We start from the raw sequence: 22,512 nt of genomic DNA, 5'->3' as shown, positions 1-22,512 counted from the left end.
GAGTTAAAACTCCTTAAAGCTATATACATAATATTATTAAATATTACATAATTTTATCAAAATCTAATACACTAATCGAAAAAACTTGTCATGATAAGTAGATGAAAAATTTTCTTCAAAAAATTTAGTTTAATTAAAATTATTATAAAATTTTAATAATCGATATAAAAATTATTTATTGAAAAATAATAAATCTTAAATTTATAAAAAAATTATATTGATTATTTTATTTTTAACTTAATTAAGATCTCATAAGTTATTATCCTTTCTCTAAGATAAAAATAATAAAAAAAATTTTTGAATTAATTTTAAATTTATGAATTTTCTAATAATAACTTTTTATTATATTTATTTATAAATAATTTTTTATAAAATTTTGTTTCAAAAAATGTTATAATTTTTCTAAAATATATTTTTAAAAGGTATTATAATTTTTTAAGAATAAATTTTTTAAAGATATAAAACTTACGAGAAGATTAGTTAAATAATTTTACTTACAAAATATTAAAAAAAAAAGATACATATAAAAAAAAGAGTACGTTTAGATTTTTCCAATAAAAAATAATATTACATTAGCCATTTTGCTTATTAATCCTTATAAATACTTGCTTCAGGTCGACAAAATCTTTAGCCGTTTGCTAAATTAAAAAAAAAAAAAAAGGGACAGAATGGGGAAGAAATTGCTGAATTTGGAAGAACAGTGTAACATACTGAACTTGTTGAAATCCTCATCTGAACAAAAATCAATCGAAGAGACGGCCACTGAATTCTTCAGCAATTCCAAGCTCCGCCATTTCAATGTCTCCTATTCTCTCTCTCTCTTACTGCAGGTCATTTCGCTTCTCTCTCTCTTCTCTCTCTTTTAAATCTCCTTTCTCTCTCTCTCTAGGTTTTTAGGGTTTGTTTACAACTTTTAGGGTTTATTTCGGAATTCCTTTCTAGCTGTTCAGAAACTGTTAACTTTTTTATTTTTCCATTGAAATCGAAAAGGCTAGCGAATCACTATGAAATTTGTTTACTTACTTGTGCTGGATTTTGGGGAATTCAGTAGCATAGTGTTAGATTACGGTACTATAGAATGTGAACTTGAAAATTGGGATAGTGAAACAGGAATTGAATAGAAACCGGATAGACTGCTAAACTTCGTAATTGGTTTAGACCTACAGTTCAATGTAGTTTAGGTTGTTTTGTTTGTTTGGCAAATGAAAGTTAGTCTCTGGTTAATGAGTTCATTTATGGTGATCATTCAATCATTTTTTTTCCTTCCTAAGATTTATAGGCTTCAGCATTCTTATAATTTGTTGGTAAGCCTTGCTTTGTAGGAGTAATTTCGAAGGGAAAGACAAAGACTTAGGAGGGATAAAAAACTGAAAGGAAAGAAAAATTGGTTTCTCTTTTATCAACCATACTTGGTAGGAAATATGGATTCATGGTGATGGAAAGAAAAAAAAAAAATTGTTTTAATCCATTGCTTGGTAGCATTGACAAGTGGTTTTTATTTTTAAAAGAAGTGGATGATACTTTTAATCGACAATACTTAACATACATGATGCTTAATTTTTCTGTAGTCTTCCAATTTGGGAAGACTTTTTTTTTTTTTTTGCTTAATATGGACAAAATAATCAATCACTCCTACCAAATTTGACTAAAATTCATTTTATTTCCTCTTTTCCAATTTCCATCCACCCTCCTCCATCCTTGCTCTTTTCTTTCATACCAAAGATATTCTAAATAAATAGAGTTCTAAGTATATATTTGGTGTGTTTTGTTTGGTGGGAGATATAATAGGAGTAAAGAGATTAGAGGACTAACTTAAAGTGAAATTGAATTTACTTTATTGTTTGTTTTTGTGTCAAGTGATGAGGAGAAACATTACCAAATTTTATTTGAGTGTTTTTTTGCTCAAGTTTTATTCATGAGTGTGAGAAATAGAACACCTAAAATGACAAAGGACTCCTTTTTTGTTGGGTTATTTTTCTCCACATATCTTCACTTTTGAATATACTTAATTGGTTTGCCGCAAATTGTGAGTGATAATTTCTTTCCTTTGCACTTCTCTCTTGTGCTTTGACTGAACCTTTTATTGTCCTTCTGTTTTATTGAACCTTTTATTATTTTATGCAAGCTATGATTTCAATTGAAAATAATGAAAATACAAGTGACTTTTTTTAAGCATAAAGTATAACATAGTATTATCCATGTGTAACTTCCTGTTGGAGGTAATAGCTTGCTTTTTAGCATTTGGTTCTTACATGATGCAAGGCTGCCTACTAGATTATACTTGTAACTTTTAATCAAGTTTTGTAATAGTTCTTCACAAAGCCAGGATGTCGTACTAGCAGGTTTGAATTGATTGCTGACTAACTGGAGCTTGAATAATTCCAGGACAAAATGATGCTCAGTTCTACTGAACGATTGGTTGCGTTTGCTATTCTTAATCAAAGCTATTCCTCTCAAGAGTCTACTGCAAACCCATTTATTTCTTTTCTTGTGAATGTAAGTGAATTTTTGGTCCTCATTATGTTTCATGTTAGAAAGTTTGGTGAATGTTTTTCTCTTTATATATTTTCATATGCTAAGATAACCATGTATTGAGTGAGCTCACTTGAGCCTATCCATGTATGTTGCTTATTTAGGTTAACAAATGCCATACATTTCTGGGGAGGCGTGCAGGCAAACGTGCTAGACTATTAGGGGCAAGCAAGCTTGTCACTGCAAAATTTTCTGACTGATTTTGCTTTGCTTTAAGAATTAAAAATTGAAAATTCTTGTTCCTTTGGATGCAACTATTCCACCATATTGGCACATCTTTGATAGTCAAAGTCTCAAAGAGGTTTGCTTCTTTATGAGTGGAACAATAGATGATTTTTTCTTAAAAAAAGGGAAAAAAAAAAAAACCCCTTAACTTGCATCACTGTTATTATTCTAATATTTTAAGGAAGGCACTGAGTTCTCTTCTTGTGTTGCTTCTGACCTCATGAGAAATAAAAGAAAGAAGAATATAAACAAGTTGTTTCCTCTTGTGGTTGTCATATATCATCGTGTCTTTTTTCCCTCATCTCCTCTTATTTTTCACCTAGTGCTTATATGACATCAACAATCATGTAATACCCATTTCTTTTTTCAATTAAATCTTTTTTTATATTTTTTTATACCTTTCTTTTGTATGTCTTTTATGTCTTCTGGATATTACAGGCTGCATGTGATGATGGAGCTGAAAAATATGAGAGGGCATTTATCTTCCTTTTGCTAGGCATTGGCAACTCCAACAGTAGTAAAGAGGTTGATTCTCTCTCTCTCTCTCTTCCCCCAAACATTTGCAAGAAGTTGGTATATTTTTAAATTTGCTGTGTATTGGACTCGCATTCATGTGTGACAAGTGTTAGTCACCAACTGAAGATGGCCATTTGAATTGTTTTTAGGAATCTGCTTTGAGAAACCTATATGTCTTTAACTATTAAGTGCATAAAAGGGAAGAATGGAATTAAACCAAGGGAAAATCATTTTGGACTTCCCTGTCCTAACAATTTATTTTACTTCATTTTGACGTTTGCAGGGCTCTGGTATGCCAAACATGTCAGAGTTTTGGTTCTCAAAAATGTGTGCATTTGTTGTGTGTGTTATTATGTACATTACTTTGATGGATATTTGTTAGATTTTATTGGGAGTTTATCGTGTAAGAGTTTGTTGCTGTGCTTTGCCTTGGGTTGGGTAGATGCTTTTTTATGTCTATAGCTGATTATAGTTACAAAGTAATTCCCATAGTTGAGGGAGTTCACATTGCTGTTGAATTTTGTCTTGCAGTTTCTTAAACAGTCTGCTTCAGATTACATCAAGAATTTTGATCCTTCATCCCAAGTAAGTTCTTCATGTAGTTACAACTTTTTTTGATAAAAAAAAAATGTTGAGCTCTTGTTTGCGCTAATTTTTTATTCTTCTACTAAGTTGGTGCAAACTTTGTCTATGTAATCTTGTTTTTGATGAAATAACCGATGCTGGGCTTTTCTTTACTTTTTTGTTCACTGTTGTGGGGGGGGGGGGGGGGGGGGCTTCAATTGCATTTGTTGAAAATTAATTCTCCATCCAGCCCTCTCCCCCTTTTCTCTATTAATAACCCTTTCTCTTTAAGATTTTTAGTGTTTCAATTCATCTTATAGATCCCTTTTTATCTGTCTTATATTAGGCTTTCCCACAAGGAGAGCAGTTACAGCAACAATATCTTGAGAAACACCATCCAGAACCATATGCTTGCTTATTAAAAAACACTTCTGTGAAAAATGTGTTGGCAGATCCTGATGTTCCTCATGGTTGTGATGCAAATCCAGCAGAGTATGTTTCTCAAAATGTTTATTTATTTTTATTTTGTATTCCTTATACGATGATCCATAATATTGTTTCATGCTTTATTTTTTCTCATTAGGTTGGATTTACAACCTGGAGCTAAATCTAAACTTGGATCTGGGGACAGAGATGAAGCCCTAAGTGGATTGATAGCGAATTTTTCATTGGAGGGGTTAATTCCTCATTGGATCAGGCCTCTTCCACCTAGGTTCCCAGTGGATGAGGAGGTAAAACATTTTTTCAGGTGCTGTTATTTAATTGGTTAGTGGAGTTTACATGTTTTACCTGTCAAGAATTTTTCAGCTAGTGTGGCTCAACCCTGATAACAATCATGAGCTTCAATGGGATCAAGGGATGTGTGCTGATACTAGCAGAGGAGCAGCAGTCAAAGACTTAATTGCAGAAGCTTTGAAGGGATCACTTGCACCTAACCAACAACAGGTTTTGTACCCTTTTAATATTATTATTTGCACATCTAATAACCATGCGTTGTACATTTATTTATGTAAAAACTACATGACATCACTGGTTTGGTCTTGGATGTGATGGACCTGCTTTTATTTGCATCGAGTGATTAGTTCATTGGGACTGCTTCTAATGAATATCAATTAATTTAAACATTCATGATACCTATGGTATCATAATAAAACATACATTCTAAATATGCTTAAGTTGTGTGCTGTTGAGCATATATTCAGAGATTTTTGAACCTTAACAACCTTAATATCTGAGACTTCTCATATAGCATAGAGGAATTCAATGGTGGGACTCATCGTGATGTGATCGAGTCTTTTATAAGAACCAAAGCTGCAGTTAGGATCTAACTCTTAGTAAGATTTTCATTGTAGAATCTGACCTTTGAGTCAGTCCAATTGAAGCCTTCATCTTACAAACTTCTTCGCATTAGGGCAGTTTTGTGGCGGAATAGATTGCATCTGTAAACATGCATCTTTTGCTTAATTGGAGCACATGGAATTATGTGGCTAGAATTTGCCAATTCCATTTACATGCCATAAGTCTTGCAACACTGAAAATAAAAAATTGAACAGAAGTCAAACTAATTACTCAACTAATAAACTCAACTTGGCCTTTGATAAAGAAAAGGATAAAGGAAAAGCATTTGGCAGTTTGTCCTTCCATTCCTTCTCTATCCACTGACAGACTCTAGCTTCTTGAGTGCTGCTGTTTGCAGCTCATTATTCTGCTCATCTTTATTATTATTTTTTAATATTTTGTTTTTCCCTTTTTCTGCTCTTATTCTTCCTTTCTGGCTTGCAACTGGTCTGTCCATTTACAATTGACTTGTAAACTTTGACAATCACCCTAAGTTTTTTGTTTTTGTTTTTGTTTTTTTTTTTTTCCTTTTCCACTTTTTGGGCTCTCTGTTTTCTTGTTGGTTGCACCAAACAAGGACAAAATTAGGGGAACATGGCCAAGTTCCTTTATACATGTAATGAACGACCTACAGATGCTCCTTTTAGAAGATGTGATTTAATGGAGGATACCTATTTCAGGAGAGGGAAATCAAGACCAAAGAGGATAGGTGGATTCTAGAAAAAGGACCTCATATTTAATCAAGTTATTGTGGATATGTTTCTAAGTAGGATATGGCTGTAAGTGGCTCAGTATGAAATATGTAATGGGAAAAGGCTTGGTAGTTGTTACTCACTTTTAATTGTGTTGCACCAGTATGTGGTAGTTTGGTATTTATAAAAGAAAGTGGATTGTTGATCTCCCCCTTTTTGAATTAAAAGCATTATGTCTCAATTTCCATGTGTTATCATGAAGAAATCCTTACATGTCCTGTGCTAGAAAGAATCCATTTGTTGGTAAAAGACTTAAATACACAATTAAGCCTACCTTATATAAATCTGTTAGACTCGATATGCCACTGTTGAAGATGGTGATTAATTCTGATTTACATTCATTGGAAGAGGTACACATGTTGTGATATGTGCAAACTGTTCTAGCAATAGCTGGTTTTATGTATAATGTTTGTGATTTGATTTTGTTTGGGTTTTATAGCTGGTGTATTGAGTTTGTCTTTGGATGCAGATCCCATTAAAGTATATGTCAAAATGTGCTACTTGGTAAAGTAGTGGCTTGTTTAACATGGTTCATCTTATTTATGGAAAAATGCAAAAGATACATATTTCTAATGGCTGAACCTTTCCTTGCGTTTATTATCTGGCACACTTATGGTCTTGTGGTTGGAAACAGACTGAACTTGTCTCTTTCTCTTCAGCAAGTCCTGGTTGAGCTTGTTAATGACCCCAAGCTTGTGTATCACTGTGGATTGACTCCAAGGAAGCTACCTGTATGTTATTTGAGAGTTCTACATTTTGGCTTGTAAGTTATAATTATGCTATCTTAACATTCAACCCCCTTAATTTCAGGAATTGGTGGAAAACAATCCGCTTATTGCTGTTGAGGTTCTGACCAAGTTGATAAATTCTCCTGAAATTGCAGAGTATGTATTTGGTGAATCAGTGAAATTTCTGTTTAATGCATTCTAACCAACAATCCCTTTCTAACATTTGAAATTTCTTTTTCTGTGAATGTGTATCCAGGTATTTTACAGTTCTTGTTAACATGGACATGAGTCTACACTCCATGGAAGTTGTGAACAGGCTCACAACTGTCGTTGAACTTCCGAAGGAATTTGTACGTATGTACATAACTAATTGTATATCATCCTGCGAGAACATCAAGGTACTTCCAATATATATATATATATATATATATTAGATTGTGTCTTGTGTGTTGTATATTTTTGCTTTTGTTTTTGTTTTTGTTTTTTTTTTTGTTTTTTTTTTCAACTGGTTTGGATATGTGTGGCATTCTTTGTAATTGAAGATGAAAGATTCATCTAGGATGTGTCTCCTACATTTTTGTTGGGTTGTGGAATTAATTCTAATGGTTTGGTGACATGGGACTGGATTGGTGGAAGAGAAAAGATGCCAATCTAGGTGTTTGACAGAGCGAAGAATAGGACCTCAAGAAAGAGTAAAATGACATGATAAAGTGGAAGGCAAGACCAGTACGGGAAAGATAACCGAATAGCTACAGTTGTTTCTTGGGCCTTTAAAGTTCCTAGAGAAAGTTTCATCAATTGGTGGAAAAATTCCTTAAACCTTTTTAAGATTATTCTCTGTAGACACCTAAAATGTAGTTTGTTTTCAAATGTAGAGCGGGTTAGGGACAATGACTGAACTTCTCTGCTATCTGTTATTTTAATGTGCTTGTACTAGCTTATAACAAGGGCAAATCACACAAATTATGTCTCCATTTTTATCCTCTTAACTAGATATTCCCATTTTTCTAATTTCAACAGTCAGTTAAACAGAATTTTAAGAAATATTTAACAATCAAATCTTTTTTTTGTCTTTGGTCACCTGCTAGAAAGGTTGTGAAATCTGCTATGTCAACTGTCATACTGATGCCATGCCTCGTTTGACATTAAGCTTTTTGGTGCACATCATTTTGACCACATTTTTTATTGTCTGATTTTCTTTCTGTCTAAGTTTTTCCTTCTTTTTTCTGATTTTCTTACTGTTATTATTTTTTTTCTTATCTACCTTACCATCAAAAGTTGAGTTTTCTTCCAAGTTTTTACTTTATTTTTCATTTGAGTCATTTTCATTTGAGTCATAATTGCTTTTCACTTGACCCATTTGGTCTTTCGCTACTAGAGCAGTATTTATTCCTTTGATTCTTCAGGTCTACTAAGAGGCTTCCTTTCTTTATTTGAATGTTTTATTTAATTTTACTATTTCATTGTACAGAATGAAATAGTTCTTTTATGATTACTGGATGCTTGCTTAGCGAGCTCTTTTTGGTTGAATTTTCTTATTATTTTTTTCAATATTTAAAGTGTATAATATAATCAAACAATATGCTTTTCCAGCTGAATAAGAAAAGGGGCTTCTGAGATGTAACTGGACTTCTCTATTTTCAAAATTAGGCATGCTGTTCGTTATGTCAAAGCTGTATCTGTTTGCAATTGACTTTACTGATGCTGTTTCCAAATGGGTAGAATATCTGTTGAGTATTTCTACTTATTAAATGTTCAACTTTCTCGTTGCATTTCAGTTTGCTCTTCTGTTAAACTACGTTTAGTGTATCACTTGTTACAATCATTTTAAATTTCAGGATAAGTACATGCAGAACAGACTCGTGCGACTTGTATGTGTTTTTTTGCAGAGTTTAATCAGAAACAGAATAATTGATGGTAAGTATGGTCTTTCACTTTTAGTCAAAGATGTTTTACCATTTGTCATTTTGATGTACAACATGAACATATATGCAGGCATGCTGAGATGATTATTAGTAGGTTCCTCCATTTGGTCACTAAATTAAATACTGTAGTCGGCCACAAAAAAAAAACACATAAATATGGTAGAACTCCTCTAATGTGGTCTGATGCAGACAACATAAGGGTTGTGTGTCTGCGAGTGTGTGCAATACGTGGATGCATGTATGTGTGTGTGTTTGATGCTGGCCTTTTATGTTGCTCTATTCTATGCGGCAAGATTGTGGCTCTACTTGTGAAAGTTTTTGATATCTGCCGGTGATATGTAGAATAATAATCCATTGATCAAACATCAATAGTGATGTTACTTCGTGGTTATGTCTTTCCTTCTGAGTTCTTGAGTGGCCTTAATGGTAGTTGTAGGAGTGTGTTTGCTTATTGACTGCTGTTGTCATGGAAGTGACTGCATGGTGGTATATGGTTATGAAGAAATTTCTAACAAGTACCACACACCATGAAACAACTAGAGATGGGGCAAATGTTGAATTTTTTTATCTGCATCCTTCAGATCTTAATCTATGATTTTATGATGTAATAAGTGTGGTTGTTTCTTGAGACATATTTAACAAGTTTCTTTTTTCAATGTTCTGCTATTTGGATATCTGTCATATGCTTTGATTTGTTTGTTGCCGGAAGTTATTGATGTTCGCAGTCAGCCTTTTGTTTATTTGGATTGTTGTTTTTATTATTATTTTGCAGTTACGGATCTGTTTATTGAAGTACAAGCCTTCTGCATTGAGTTCTCAAGGATTAGAGAAGCAGCCGGTTTGTTTAGGCTTTTGAAAAGCTTAGAATAAATGATCCGTGTTCAATTCCTCCGTTTATCCGTGTGTTCGATTCCTCCGTTTAAAACTCTATTCCTACAGTGTAGATAGTATGGTTGTCGGTCCTTTGGGATCCGATTATTGCTCCTTCAGCCTTTTTTTTTTTTTTTTTTGGCCCCTCCCAAAAGCCACAAATTTGACATACCAATTGCACTTTGGTCTTTTTCGTTAACAAATAAGGTGGTATTCTATTATCTACGGCATATATACATATACATATGTAATCAACTTAACCGGAGTTATAATGAAGGGTTACTATAGTACCTTCTGTTAGTATATGATTAAGTAATATATTACTACAGTAGGGATAAAATTAATACATATTTAAATAAAAATATAAATGAACAGTAAAATAGTAATGAAAACCACTAAATTCAAGTAATTTAGTTCTTGTCTTAGAGGAGAGGATCGAAAATGGTATATTTTTACATCAAATAAAATTAAAACTAAAAATAGTATTGAAAACGCTAAATTCAGATAAAACGTTATAATTCTTTGCGTAACAACTGTATACGATAAAGATGGATTAACACAAGTTTGAACCCTAAGCATTAGATTTAGCGGTAATGCATGGATACCATTTATAGAAAATAAAACATCATTTTATTTACAGAAAATAAAGGATCACTCTCAGTTTGGGAGGAGCGAAAGGAAGGAAAGAAAGAGAAAATACAGAAGAAAAGGAAAGGAAGCCTAACCCCTCGTTGAGAAATAGCTTCATTATTTATAACAAGAAAAAGGTTGAAAACAGTGATTGATTGCTTATCTGTTCATTGTAGAAGATTAAATTTGTCTGTTACGTAACTATTACAGTGACTTCTATTATAGTGATTGTTACAATAATTTTTGTTGGTTGATCCTGGGTTTCAGTTAGCTTTGTTTGCTTCTGTCGGCGGCTTTGAGAGTAAGCTTATTCTGGTGTAAAATAGCTTATCCATCAAATCGATTATCTAGATTCTGGAGCTTTTCATCTTCTAGATTGAAAGATTAAGGAGAGGTTAATTTTGATTTGTTTCACGTTTGTCATCTTTTTTGATATTGAAAAAGAAGTTCTTGAGGGTGATCAAGATCTTCCATTTCTAACAATTAATGCAGAAGTTTTAAAGCTTTTGGTTCAAATTCGACCCTAAATCTTCATGTAGAGCATAATATGTTAATACAAAAATTCATCTGCCATCAATCTATGCAGTGATTCGTGAAAATTGTTCGTGGAAATTGTTGTTTGGTGGTAAGATCAAACAATGTTTTTGCTTTTTGCATCATGAAAATTCATGTTTGGAATTGATATTGTGAAGGATTAAAAATTTTTGAATGACTTTGTTTAAGTTAGTTGAATTTTTGAAAGCATCCATTGATGGTTCCAACATAAATCCATAAGAGATTTTTTGTGCTTTCCATATTTGATAAAGTTGATAGAATCTCTCTTTGAAAGACTTCAAGAAGATTGGTGATATGGAACTGAATATAGAAAAGTGTTTAGCGTATTTAGTCATTTGATGAAAATGGTGTTTTATGAAGGCTGAGAAGTCTTTGATTAATTTAAAAGAAAAATTTTGAACAAGAATTTGTCTAACTATGCTTAATTCGATACTGATTATATCAAAATGATCATGATTTAATATGAATTTGAGTTTGGGGATTTGGTCTCTAAGTTCTGTGGTGAAAATATAAGTGGCAAAGTAAAACTCAAAAAAATTTTCAATCAACAGTTTTTCTATTGTATGAAGGATATGTAAATTTATTTGTTGAAATAATTCTTTTGTTAGGAATACTGTAGCTTTTTCAAAAAGAAGTGTATAGAATAATTTTCATATTTTTGAAGAATTTTATGATTTAAAATACTCACAAAGGGACAGGAAATTGTTTATTTCTTATATTGAATATTGATTTTCTTCCAAAGCAAAGAAATCTATATCTGTTTGTTTTAACATATTAGATGAAAAAAGACTTTGGAAAGTTGCTTTTTGAAAGTTTTGAAACTTTTTGGTTTGATTAAAAAAAAATTCAGCTGATTTGGTCATCCTTTTTCTAAATTGAGATTTGTTTTGGGATAAATGAGATTTCCAGATATGATTTAATAAATTATAAACTTTTGGTTGAAATCCAAGATTATAGAAGTCTTTAATTTCTTGATTAGAAACTTGGACTTCGCGAAGAACTTGTTCTACAGATGATACTATTTGAGAATAAGACATAAAGGTTCATTGATTTGGATTTTGGGCAAATTGAGAGAAGTCTGGTTGAATTCTCTAATGATAGTATAGTTGTTGAGGGAGTTGGGGAGGTAGATATCCATAAGGTTGGTAGATGAATAATCCTGGGTTAGGATTATAAGGGAAATCTATTTTTGAGAAAAAGGAGGAAGAAGAAACCTTTTTAGTTTGCTTCTTCTTTTGTATAGTTCTCTGCCCTTTGAGATTTTGCTAAGGTTTTTTACCTCAATCCATCTGGTCTGCTAAGATAATCTACAAGAAAATTTTTATCTCCATTAATATATTCAATAGTAAAGTTATATTGGCATAAAAAATTATATCATTTTATTCTTCGTGGATTATAAAAAAGTTTTCTATTTTTTAAAAAATCTTGAACAAATTGATTATCAGTTCGGATGATAAAATTTTCTAAGGCTAAAAAGATATAAAATCTGGAAACAACATTTTTTGTAGCTAATAACTCTTTTTCAAAAATAATATACTTGATTTCATTTGGTTTAAAATTTTCAAAGTTACAACCACAAAGTAATTCATCTTTTTTATGAAAATTTTTTGTTTTTAGAACACAACCCTAATATTCTTCGCTAGCATTAGTTTCTAAAATAAGTAAATCTCCTTGTTTAGGAAGATATACCTTTGAAATATTAGTAAGGTCTGATTTTATTTGTTTAATAATATCAGTATCAGAAACATTCCATGAAATTTCTACATCATTTTTCAGTTTTTCTTGAAGAATTTTCTCTCTTTTTGAGAGATTTTTGAAAAACGGTCTTCCATAATTCAAAAGACCTAGAAACTGTTGTAGTTATTTTTTGGTATCTAGTTTTTCTAAAAATTCTCTAATTTTTATTATAATATGATCTTGTAATTCAAGACCATCAAAAGAGAGTTTTAATCCTAAAAACTCTATTTGTGTTTTTTCTAACTCAATCTTTTTTGGATTGAGTATGATACCATGCTAAATGAATTCTTGAAAAATGATATTAAGATGTTTTCTATGATCATCTAGAGTTGATAAGAAAACTAAAATATCATCAATATAAACACAACAGAAATTTTTGTGTTTTTCAAAAATTTCATCCATCCATCTTTGAAAAATTTAAGGTACTTTGCAAAAGCCAAATGGCATAACAATCCACTAATAGTGTCCTATTGGTGCACTGAAAGCAGTGAAAGCTTTTGATTCTTGTTTGAGTTTAATTTGCCAAAAGCCTAATTTATAATCAAAATTTGAAAAATATTTAGCAGTTTTTGCTAAATTAATCAAAACATCTTTTTTAGGAATATAGTAGCCATAAAAAATGAGGTTTTGATTTAATCGTTTATAGTTGATTACCATTTGAGGTTTTCCTCATTTGATTTCTACATAATTTCTTACTAAAAACGCGGGCTTGAATGAGGGCTAGTTGTGGTTTGAATTAACCTTTTTAAAAGTAGAAAAAAAATTTGAATTTCAAATTTATCTATATCCTATTTGGTGTAGATCATAGGTTTTACTCTAATAATTTTAAAGGGATCAATATGTTGGAGAGAACAAAATCTAGGACTTTTTGCCCATAGTTTTAAAGGTTATTCAGAAAAATTTTCTTTTAAATAGTATATAACCAATGTTTTTAATTGATGAACTGGATTTGTGAAAATTGAGTTTTTAGTTGAAAATTTTTATCACAAATGTTTTGTGGTTCTTTGTTAAATTTATTTTAATGGATTGATTATCCATTGTAAGAAAAACATTATCAGGGTATATTGAAAATGGTAAATATTTTATAAAAAAATTATTCCTTAGTAACATGTCTCTATGCATATGAGGAAAACATAATATTTTTGGGATTATAAACTTAGTATTATTGAAATATACAAGGACATTTTTTGCCTTGTATCCAATGAGGGTTTCTTTTCTTTCTATTCCTATTACAATAATAGGATGCTTCATTGGTTCCCATTTGTTTAATGGTAAAGCATTATTGCGACAGCTAGAGAGTGTTGCCCCAGTGTCAAGTAAAATATGTAGAGAATAGGTTTATAGTTTTGAAAACAAAAATTACCTTCAACAAAGGTAAAAAAGCTATTTGCTTTTTTATTACTAAAACTAATTAAATTAATTTTTAAAACCAAAGATTTTGTTTCTTCTATTCTAGTTTTTCTAGTGGAAGATACAAAGTTTAATACAGAATTGATTGTTTGATAATATGATGGTTGAGATTGGTTATCTCTAAGAAAAATAGGAATTCGAGTATTGGTTGTACTATTCGTTTGAAATCTTAAAAAAGAATTTATATATGGAGTAGCAAATGATTGTTGACTACTTAAACTTTCTAAATCATCTTCTTAATTAGAAAATGATGGAGGAAGTACTAATTCAAGATTTGGATTATAAGAACTAGTATTTTTGAAATAAAGAGTTTTTCTTGAAGAGAAAAATTCAAGAGAAGTATTTTGACTCTAAATTCCTCTTTAGTCTTTTTATTAGGTATAAGCCATCTTGTTAGGATAGATAAATCACGTATGTCCATAAATTTGGGTTTTATTTTTTATTCAAATTTTTGTGGTTTAAAAATTTCAATCAGCTAAGGATCTATCTTTTTGATAAAAACTGTGGTAGTATTTGTAAACTCATACGACAGTTCAGTTGACTGACAAATCATGAGATCTAATGTTTATATCAGAATTTTTTGTTCTGATATGTAAACAAAGACTTTTTTTAAATTAAAGGATTTGTTATAGAAAGAAAATAATTTGGTTTGACTTTAAAAGCTACAAGTCCTGATGCTAAATTGGATTGGATTTCTCCAATTACAACATTGATTGGGTTTGAAAATCTTTGATCCATTAAAACAACAAGAATGGGTATATCCTTACCATATATAAAGAGTGGTTTTATAGTAATCATAATAATACCTATATGTACATATTTGATTTTTGGGTATTTATGCAAAAAATAGGTTATTTTTCGTTGAAAAAATAGTATTTCTATCGATCCTTGTTTAAAATCATTGGCGATAGTGTCGCCATATACCTTTTCTATATGGCGTTTAAAACAAGGTTTAAAAATTTTAAAATAATTGGTTTTGTAAATCTCATCTTTTTTGATGAGTTGTATTTGCTTCAAATTTTCTTCAGAAATAGTATGAGTTTTTCTTATAACATTTCTTAATGAAGTCATGTCTTCTCTTACTTGATTAGTAGAAGTATTGGATTGTATCAATGTTACTGAAGTTATTTTTTGATTAGAAGAAGCTTCTTGCATCATAAAAATATATTCATTATCAGAAGTATCAGATTTTGTTCCAAAAAATATTTCATAAAAAATTTGTTCAGTATTTGATATTTCTTCTTCATAAACAACATAAAGCTCTTGTGGTTCAAGATTTTTTATCATATTTTTTGCACTTCTGCCTTTATTAGGACAGTTTGTTACAATATGATCTTTTTTATCATAGATAAAACATTTGCATTTTTTTTTTTTTTTACAACATACTTCCTTTTTGGATTTATATATTGTTTATATGGTTTCCATTTTTTCATAAAATAATGTTTCTTTTTAAAACGTTTGCTTGAGTATTTTGATTGGTTTTTTACAACTAAAATTAAACTCATCTTACAAAATCTTAAAACATTGTTTATGACTAAGTTTGCTTTTGACTTGCTTGGATCCTTCTTGTTTCAAGCAGTATTCTATTACGTGATTTTGTATATATTGTACATGACTACCTAAAGTATCGTACAAAGCAATACTGGGATTTGTTAAACTAGATTTTTCTAATTTGGTTTTTAAAAAAATAGAGTAATTTTGTGAACATAATTCATCCCATAGTGAGGGAAGTTTGTGAAAATATTGTTCTAACCAAAATTTGGATTGTTTTTCATCCAAACATTGATATTCACCAAGATATTTTTTAGAAAATTCATCTAGATTTAGGATGTTACAAAGTTTAAGTTTAGAAAGAATATATTGAGCCTCATTATTGGCATCGATTTCTTCTATCATCCTACACATTTCATTTTTTATGATTTGTGTAAGAAGTTTTAAAAAAGTAGATATAGTAGAAGAGTTAAGAAGTTCTGTTTTTTGAGATTTTCCCAACTCGATAGTTTCTCATTGTTTGAAAAACTTCAGAGCATCACCCTGTCATGTTTTACAAAAATAATTTAAAAATCTTTCTTTATTCCAAATATCTTTGTAGTTGGTTACTACAATAGACATGGATTGTGCCCATTCATTTATGGTTTTTCAATATTCTGAAAGAGGGACTTTTGAAAAATCTAGATAAGTTCCTCATTGAGCTACCATTCGTTTGTTTAACAAATCTATATTCATAGAGGAATGTTCTTGATTTTGGCTAGTTTGTTTAACAGTAGATGTTTGTTTTATTTCCTTTTTTTTAGAGAAATAAGTTGGATCTACTGGATATGTTTTTATTGGTTAGTATAATTAAGGATTTTGTTGAAAAGCTAAAAATCGAAGTAGATCATCAATTTCTAGGTAAGAAACTTTACCTACTTTTCTTTTTCCTCTGTTTACAAGTTGTGGAACAGATTAGGTTTCTTCATCGCATGTTTCTTCATTAGATGAATTTGATTCAATTTTAGTCATTGGGTTGGTGGCTAAAATTTCAAAATTATCATCTACAGCTTCATTTTTACTACTTTCACTGATTGTGTCATAGTTAAACATGTAATGATAGTTGTAGTTTTTGAAAAGATCTTTATGTTTTTCATAAAGCTTTTCAATTTCTTTTAGATATTTTACTTTTTGTTTAGGGTCTTCAGTTTCATTCATTTTTATTTTAAAATTTTTAATTATATATTTATAAGATTTGAAGTCCAAAAGTTTTTATTGTTCTTTGTTCTATGAAAATGAAGGTTTGTCTTGGAGAATCATAATGGTGTTTCCATAATAAAGAGGTCCTAAATCAGAAGGATTGTCCGATTTAGTTTTGGTTTCCATAATATTGTCAAGTTTTTCTTCAATATTGTCTACTTTAACTAATAATTTTTTAAAGAATGAAGTAGATAAATCAACCAAACCATTTAAAGTTCTACTTATAGCAATATTATGAGATTCACACATTGGATTTATATGTAAGCTATGATTGTAAATCTGGTATGTTCCAATACAATTCTTTTTCTGTTTGATCTTCTATATTTTAGGTGCTTAAAACCTGGTTTTGGATTTTTAAAAGTTTCTTTAAAGCCAATTAACCGAAGGCCAACAAAGCCATAAATACCAGCAATGAAACCACAAATCCAAAGTATGAGCTTCAAAACATAAAGGAATAAACAGGAAATAAAGTAAAGTGTCAGAGAGACTTACAATTAAGTAGCATTATTCTTTGATATATCTAATTTACTCTTGATACAATCTTCTTTATACTAATACAAAAGATAAAAAGGGTATATGTCTCACACAAGCTCTGATACCATTTACAGAAAATAAAATATCACTCTAAGTTTGGGAGGACACTTAAAAATAAAATCAAAGAGTGACTTAATAGCCAAAAAAAAAGGGGGATTACCAAAATTTTCTTATCTTAAAAGGGTTAAAAATTATAAAAAAAAAAGAAGAAAATTAATGTACAATTGGTTTCCTACGAAGTTAAGAATACTTAATTGAATTTATTTTTGGGTTAATTACTAATTTGACATCCCAATTATATTATTTATGTCCATTTGCATTTTTTTTTTGAAAATTCTTAAACAAGGAATGGTTTCTCTACATTTTGCCAAAAGTATTAAGGAATTTAAAAAATTGTTCAATATTAAAAGGTTTTTCATTATCTACAAGGGAAATTTTTAAAAAACAATTAAAAATGAGCCTCGTTTTTCATCATATGACTTTTAAAGAGTCACGTCAACTTTTACTTAAAAGTTGAGACCAACAATCTTTTCATCAAAGGCTTGACATGGTTCTCTAAACAAGTGAGTGTTTAAGAGCAATTGTGGATTCTTAATGCTCTTAGTCTTCCATTTTCATGAAATATCAATTGAATTCTATAACCATCTTAAAGAGAAGTAAGTAATTTTCTTAAATAATCTTGAGTTAAGATAACATTCCAAAGATGTAGCCAAAAATATTAGGATAACCTAAGAAAATGCTCAATATCTAAATAATAATAAACTATGGAAATAAAAGAATTAATTAAAAGTTATTTGTATTAAAGTTAAAGAGGATAACATAAGATTAATTTTTATTATCTTTTGGACGCGAGTGGGATGCTAATACTTTTTTCACATAGTAATTATTCTTTCGAACCTAATTATGAGATGTAAATTATAATTAATTTTTTGAAAACTCTAAATCAAATTTAGAAATTCTTTGAAAGAGGTAAATTCAATTAAGGTGATTCACACCTAAATAAAAAGATAAGTGTTATTTTTTTTTCAAGTTTAATGATTGAATTTTTTGACTCGAACGTTATTACAAGTACCTTTACTTAAAAATACTACATTTAAAACTCAAATTTCTATTTTAAGTTTTTAAATTTGAACATTGGGTAGAGGATTTAGTTTTAGAATAATTTTTGCTAGAATTTGTCTTTTTACACCAATGTAGTATACTTTTTTATCTATTATTTATGTTTAAATCTTTGAAATTTTACATTGACATCAAATAAGAGATATTGAATGAAATTCCATGTTCTTTGTTTTTATATTTTAATTTACATTGTTAAAATGACAAATAAAATAAGAAACTAAACCAAATTATTTGGGTTTGGTTTGGTTTCTATTATAATTTAGATTGGTTCAGATTAGAAATTTTAGAACTGAAAATTATCATTAAAGATATTAAGTTGGAAGTTTACAAATAAATTGTTTTAATATATATTTCATATTTTATTTGATGTTTTATAAATTTGAAAAAATATTAAATAAAAATATTAACACGTCATTTATATATGAATATAATTCTTAATGTTGTAAACACTCCATTTTATCTGAAAATTTTTTGAAATTCATTGGGTTTCGAATTTTGATTTTGATTATGCAATTAGACCTTAATTGAAAAAGTAAATTTTTGGCCCAAATATTAGGTTCTAATTTTATTTATATTTTAATTCTTTAGTTTAATTTTTGTTTTTTAGTCAAATGAGTCAAGTCAATTAGTAAAAAAAAAAAATTAAAAAAAAGATAAAAAAAAGAAAAATGTGAGATTTTGCATGAAAAATCTTTGATTCAATTTAACTCATAGATTCTATGTCAGATTTTAACTTTAATGATTGAACAATTTTGGAAAGACTTTGGGATTAATCTATTGAAAAATGGAAGATTTAAAATAAAATTTGAAAAGAAATCCTAGATTTGGTTGAATTAATTTCTTTCAAATAAAAAAAAGGATTCAATCCCTAGATAAAGACCTTAAATTTGTGATCAAAGGGCAGTCTCATAACAATTTACTTCAAAATCAAATAAAGGTCATTAAAAAAAAAAAAATTGGACAAAGTTTTAAATCAACAAGAAAGAAACAATCAAGCAAAAAATTGCAAGAAGATTCAATTGAAGTTTTTGGAAAGAAGGTTAAGATTTATAGTAGAAAGTATCAAATTTTGAAAAGTAAAAAGTTGTTGGAACTTGTGATCCATTAAGGTAATATTTATTTATTTTTTGGCATAACTTTTATAATATTTAATTGCTTACTCTTATTTTTATATTTATTACATGGTATTTATTTTTACATGAATTTACATGACTAATATTATATTTGTATGATAATTTATTTGTCTAATATATTTATTTGCATGATTTTATTTAATTGCACGATTTATTAATTTAATTTTATGATTATTAATATATTTATTTGCATGATTACCTAATATATTTGTGTGTGTGATTGCATGTTATTAATGTATTTATTTGCATGATTAATATATTTATTTGTGTGATTTATTAATATATTTGCATGATTATTAATATATTTATTTGTATGATTATATTTAATTTGATTACATGATTATTAATATTTTTAATTGCATGATTATTAATATATTTATTTGTATGATTATATTTAATTGGATTGCATGATTGTTAATATATTCAATTACTTGATTATTAATATATTTATTTGTATAATTATATTGTATTACATAATTATTAATATATTTATTAGTGTGATTATATTTGATTGCACGATTTATTGCATGATATGATTTTACTTATTGCATGATTTATTACATGATATAATTTTATATTATTGCATAATTTATTGCATGATTGCTTGATATTTTGATGGAATTTTTATATCACCATGTTTTGTAAATAATAAATGGATTGTAATTGATTTATTTACATGATAAAACCATTTTTTATTAAGGCTTGGTAAGAAAACACATAATTAATTTGTATCAATTTTTGGCATAAAGGGATACTAATATCTTTCCTGCACGTAACCAACTTCCAAACCTTAATTTGGATGTAAACCATAACTTATTCTTTTTAAAGACCCTTAGTTTATACTTAGGATAACCTTATAAAGGATAAATTCACATAGGTAGCCAATCACACCTAGATAAAAAGATTGATGGCAACTCCATAGTTTTATGTCTGATGGATAGGTTCTCTTAACCTAAATGTTATGATAGTTTGGCGACTCCACTGAGGACAATAGGGAGTCAAGCCATTAATTAGTTATGTGTTATCTTAAGCTTTGTTTTGATGGTTTTTATTATGTAATGATTTTTCATGTGTACTAAACTATTTGTTTATTTTGTAGCTTATGATTTTTTATGTGTACTAATCTATTTGTTTGTTTTATGGATTTTAATTTTTCTATGTGCACCAATTTATTTGATTGTTTTGCATGTCTTTTTACACAAACCACTTATGTATTCATGCTTAAGCTATAAACCCGGGTTTTGTCCTTTATTAGGAGAGAGCAAATACCTATACTTTCATGAGCTGATAACTTTTATATAAGTTAATGAAAACTCTCACCCAAATTGAACCATTTCTATTTGAGCTTATAATGGTGGGTGGGGATTGAGATGCCTTTTCTAGTCTATAATGCATGATAATGTAAGAAACAATTTGAGAACCTTTAGAGTGTTAGACTTTTAAGTCCAGCATGTAAATAAATCCTAAGGATCTAAACCTAAGTTAGAGCCTAATTCTTCCTTTTACACGAAACCCTAAATAAGATACATGATGGGACATTTATTTTGCTTGTAAATTTATATATTGTTTCTTGTAAATATTATGTATATACTAACCCTTTATATTGTTCATTGTATATATTATGTTTACTAATCATTTTTTTTTATTGTATATGCATGCATTTACATTATTGAATCTTTTATTGCACTTATGCATACATTCATTCATGCATTATTCCATTTCACTTTTTCATATAATAAAAGATATGAATGCCTAATTGTAAATTAAAGAGTAACATTTTTTTTTAGTTTTTTTATATAGTTGTGAATATGAATCTTTTTTTTTACTATGTTTTGCATACATGCATCCATGTAAATATCTTTGTATGTACATTATTTAGTATGAAAATATGAATTCTTGTTTTTCATTATGATTTGCATATAGGTATTTGTATATATTTTCTTTATCCATTTGAATCGTTTGACAATAAAAGCCCACTTGATTTCTTTCCATGATTGAAAAATATTGTTTTGTAAAGAAAAATTTTTTGGAAGCAATCTTAAGAGAATTGGAGATTACTATCAAGAATGAAGATACCTAGTTGTTTCACTTACCATTTCATACCTCAATTCAGTTGAGCATCACACCACTCAAAGCCTAGCTTTTCAAGTCCCATGATTTAAATTTGCACTTGACAAGACGGATTTCCAAGTTAGTGATCTTCATTAAGGCTATGAGCAACATAGTTAGAAAAATCTTGTATAAAAAATTCTTTGTAAGCTAATACATAAGGCTCTCTCTTAAAAATTCTAGATTTTGACAATTTGATAAGTGTCATAACTATTCCAAATAGATCATTGCCTATGTTTCTCACAAAACCTAAACTTTTCCAATTTCTTCCTTAAGGCAGAATTATTGAAAAAACCATATCCCTTAAATATCCTTGTTTGACATTTTAATTTATGCAACATTCATTTTCTCTTTCATTCATTGCCTTAAAATTTTTCTTTGCCCATACCTTAGGAAAAATTTACCAAAAAGTCAAATTATCCAATTTTCTAGTATCGTTTCCTTAAATTATCCAATTTTCTTGTATCCTTTCTTCTGGATAGCATTGATTTTATCTTTTGGTGTGAATTATGAAAATGAAGATTGTTACATTGGAACTTCATTTCATATATTTTAGGCTTAAGTTGCAAAAAAAAAAAAAAAAATGAAAAATGAAAAAAATTGATTGTAACATTATGCAAATGAGACATTTAAAGGATTCCAAAATCAAAGAAAAATCTACTTTTGAGAATTGCTTTTTAGTAAATGTATCCATATTTGATATGATAAATGACAATCTTTCATATTCCTTTCATAAAAAAAAAAAAAATCCATTTGCTACCATTTTTGAGTCTATTAAATTCTTTTTGAATAAACCTTGACCAATGATCACCCTCTACCTTAGGAGGCAAGCATGAACATAGATATCTTTGAGAAAATATTAGATCCAAAGCTAAGGAAATGAAAGAATGCCTAGAGTTAAAAGGCCAGTTCTAAAATTTTGGACTTAATTTGTCAAGAAAAGGACATGTGAAAAAAAATGAAAAAAGAAATATAGAAAGTGTGGAAAGGAAAATGTCATTGAGAAAAGAAATGATGTTTGATTTAATTATCTTTAAACACATTTTTAAGCTTATTTATTGTTTCTTTCAGAACCCTAAACCTTGGCCTACATTATGTTTCTTGA

At 29.0% G+C, this 22,512-nt stretch overlaps 1 protein-coding gene across 5 annotated transcripts; it reads left to right on the top strand.

Annotated features, from left to right (window-relative positions):
* The first annotated feature begins 629 nt into the window (after window positions 1-629).
* On the top strand, window positions 630-9,753 carry LOC111299718 (uncharacterized). 5 transcript variants are annotated; one of them, XR_016329915.1, is made up of 13 exons: window positions 630-830; window positions 2,386-2,496; window positions 3,196-3,282; window positions 3,805-3,858; window positions 4,184-4,329; window positions 4,421-4,568; window positions 4,645-4,782; window positions 6,587-6,658; window positions 6,738-6,811; window positions 6,912-7,053; window positions 8,306-8,384; window positions 8,494-8,572; window positions 9,353-9,753. XR_016329915.1 is itself a non-coding variant. In XM_022895109.2 (13 exons), exons 1-12 carry the CDS (start codon window positions 669-671, stop codon window positions 8,549-8,551), a joined length of 1,260 nt encoding a protein of 419 aa, XP_022750844.1. In that variant the 5' UTR covers window positions 630-668; the 3' UTR covers window positions 8,552-8,572; window positions 9,353-9,590. The 5 variants fall into 5 exon arrangements, 4 of the variants coding, with proteins under 4 accessions (XP_022750844.1, XP_022750842.1, XP_022750849.1 ...); XM_022895109.2 differs by having other exon boundaries at window positions 8,306-8,373; window positions 9,353-9,590; XM_022895107.2 differs by lacking the exon at window positions 8,306-8,384.
* The last annotated feature ends 12,759 nt before the right edge of the window (window positions 9,754-22,512 follow it).

The sequence above is a fragment of the Durio zibethinus genome, chromosome 18 (genome assembly GCF_047325235.1).
Source record: "Durio zibethinus cultivar Kanyao isolate XHJ-2024 chromosome 18, ASM4732523v1, whole genome shotgun sequence".
Taxonomy (NCBI): Eukaryota; Viridiplantae; Streptophyta; class Magnoliopsida; order Malvales; family Malvaceae; genus Durio; species Durio zibethinus.
The sequence above is the reverse complement of the archived record's forward strand: the minus strand, read 5'-3'. Positions and strand labels throughout refer to the sequence as shown.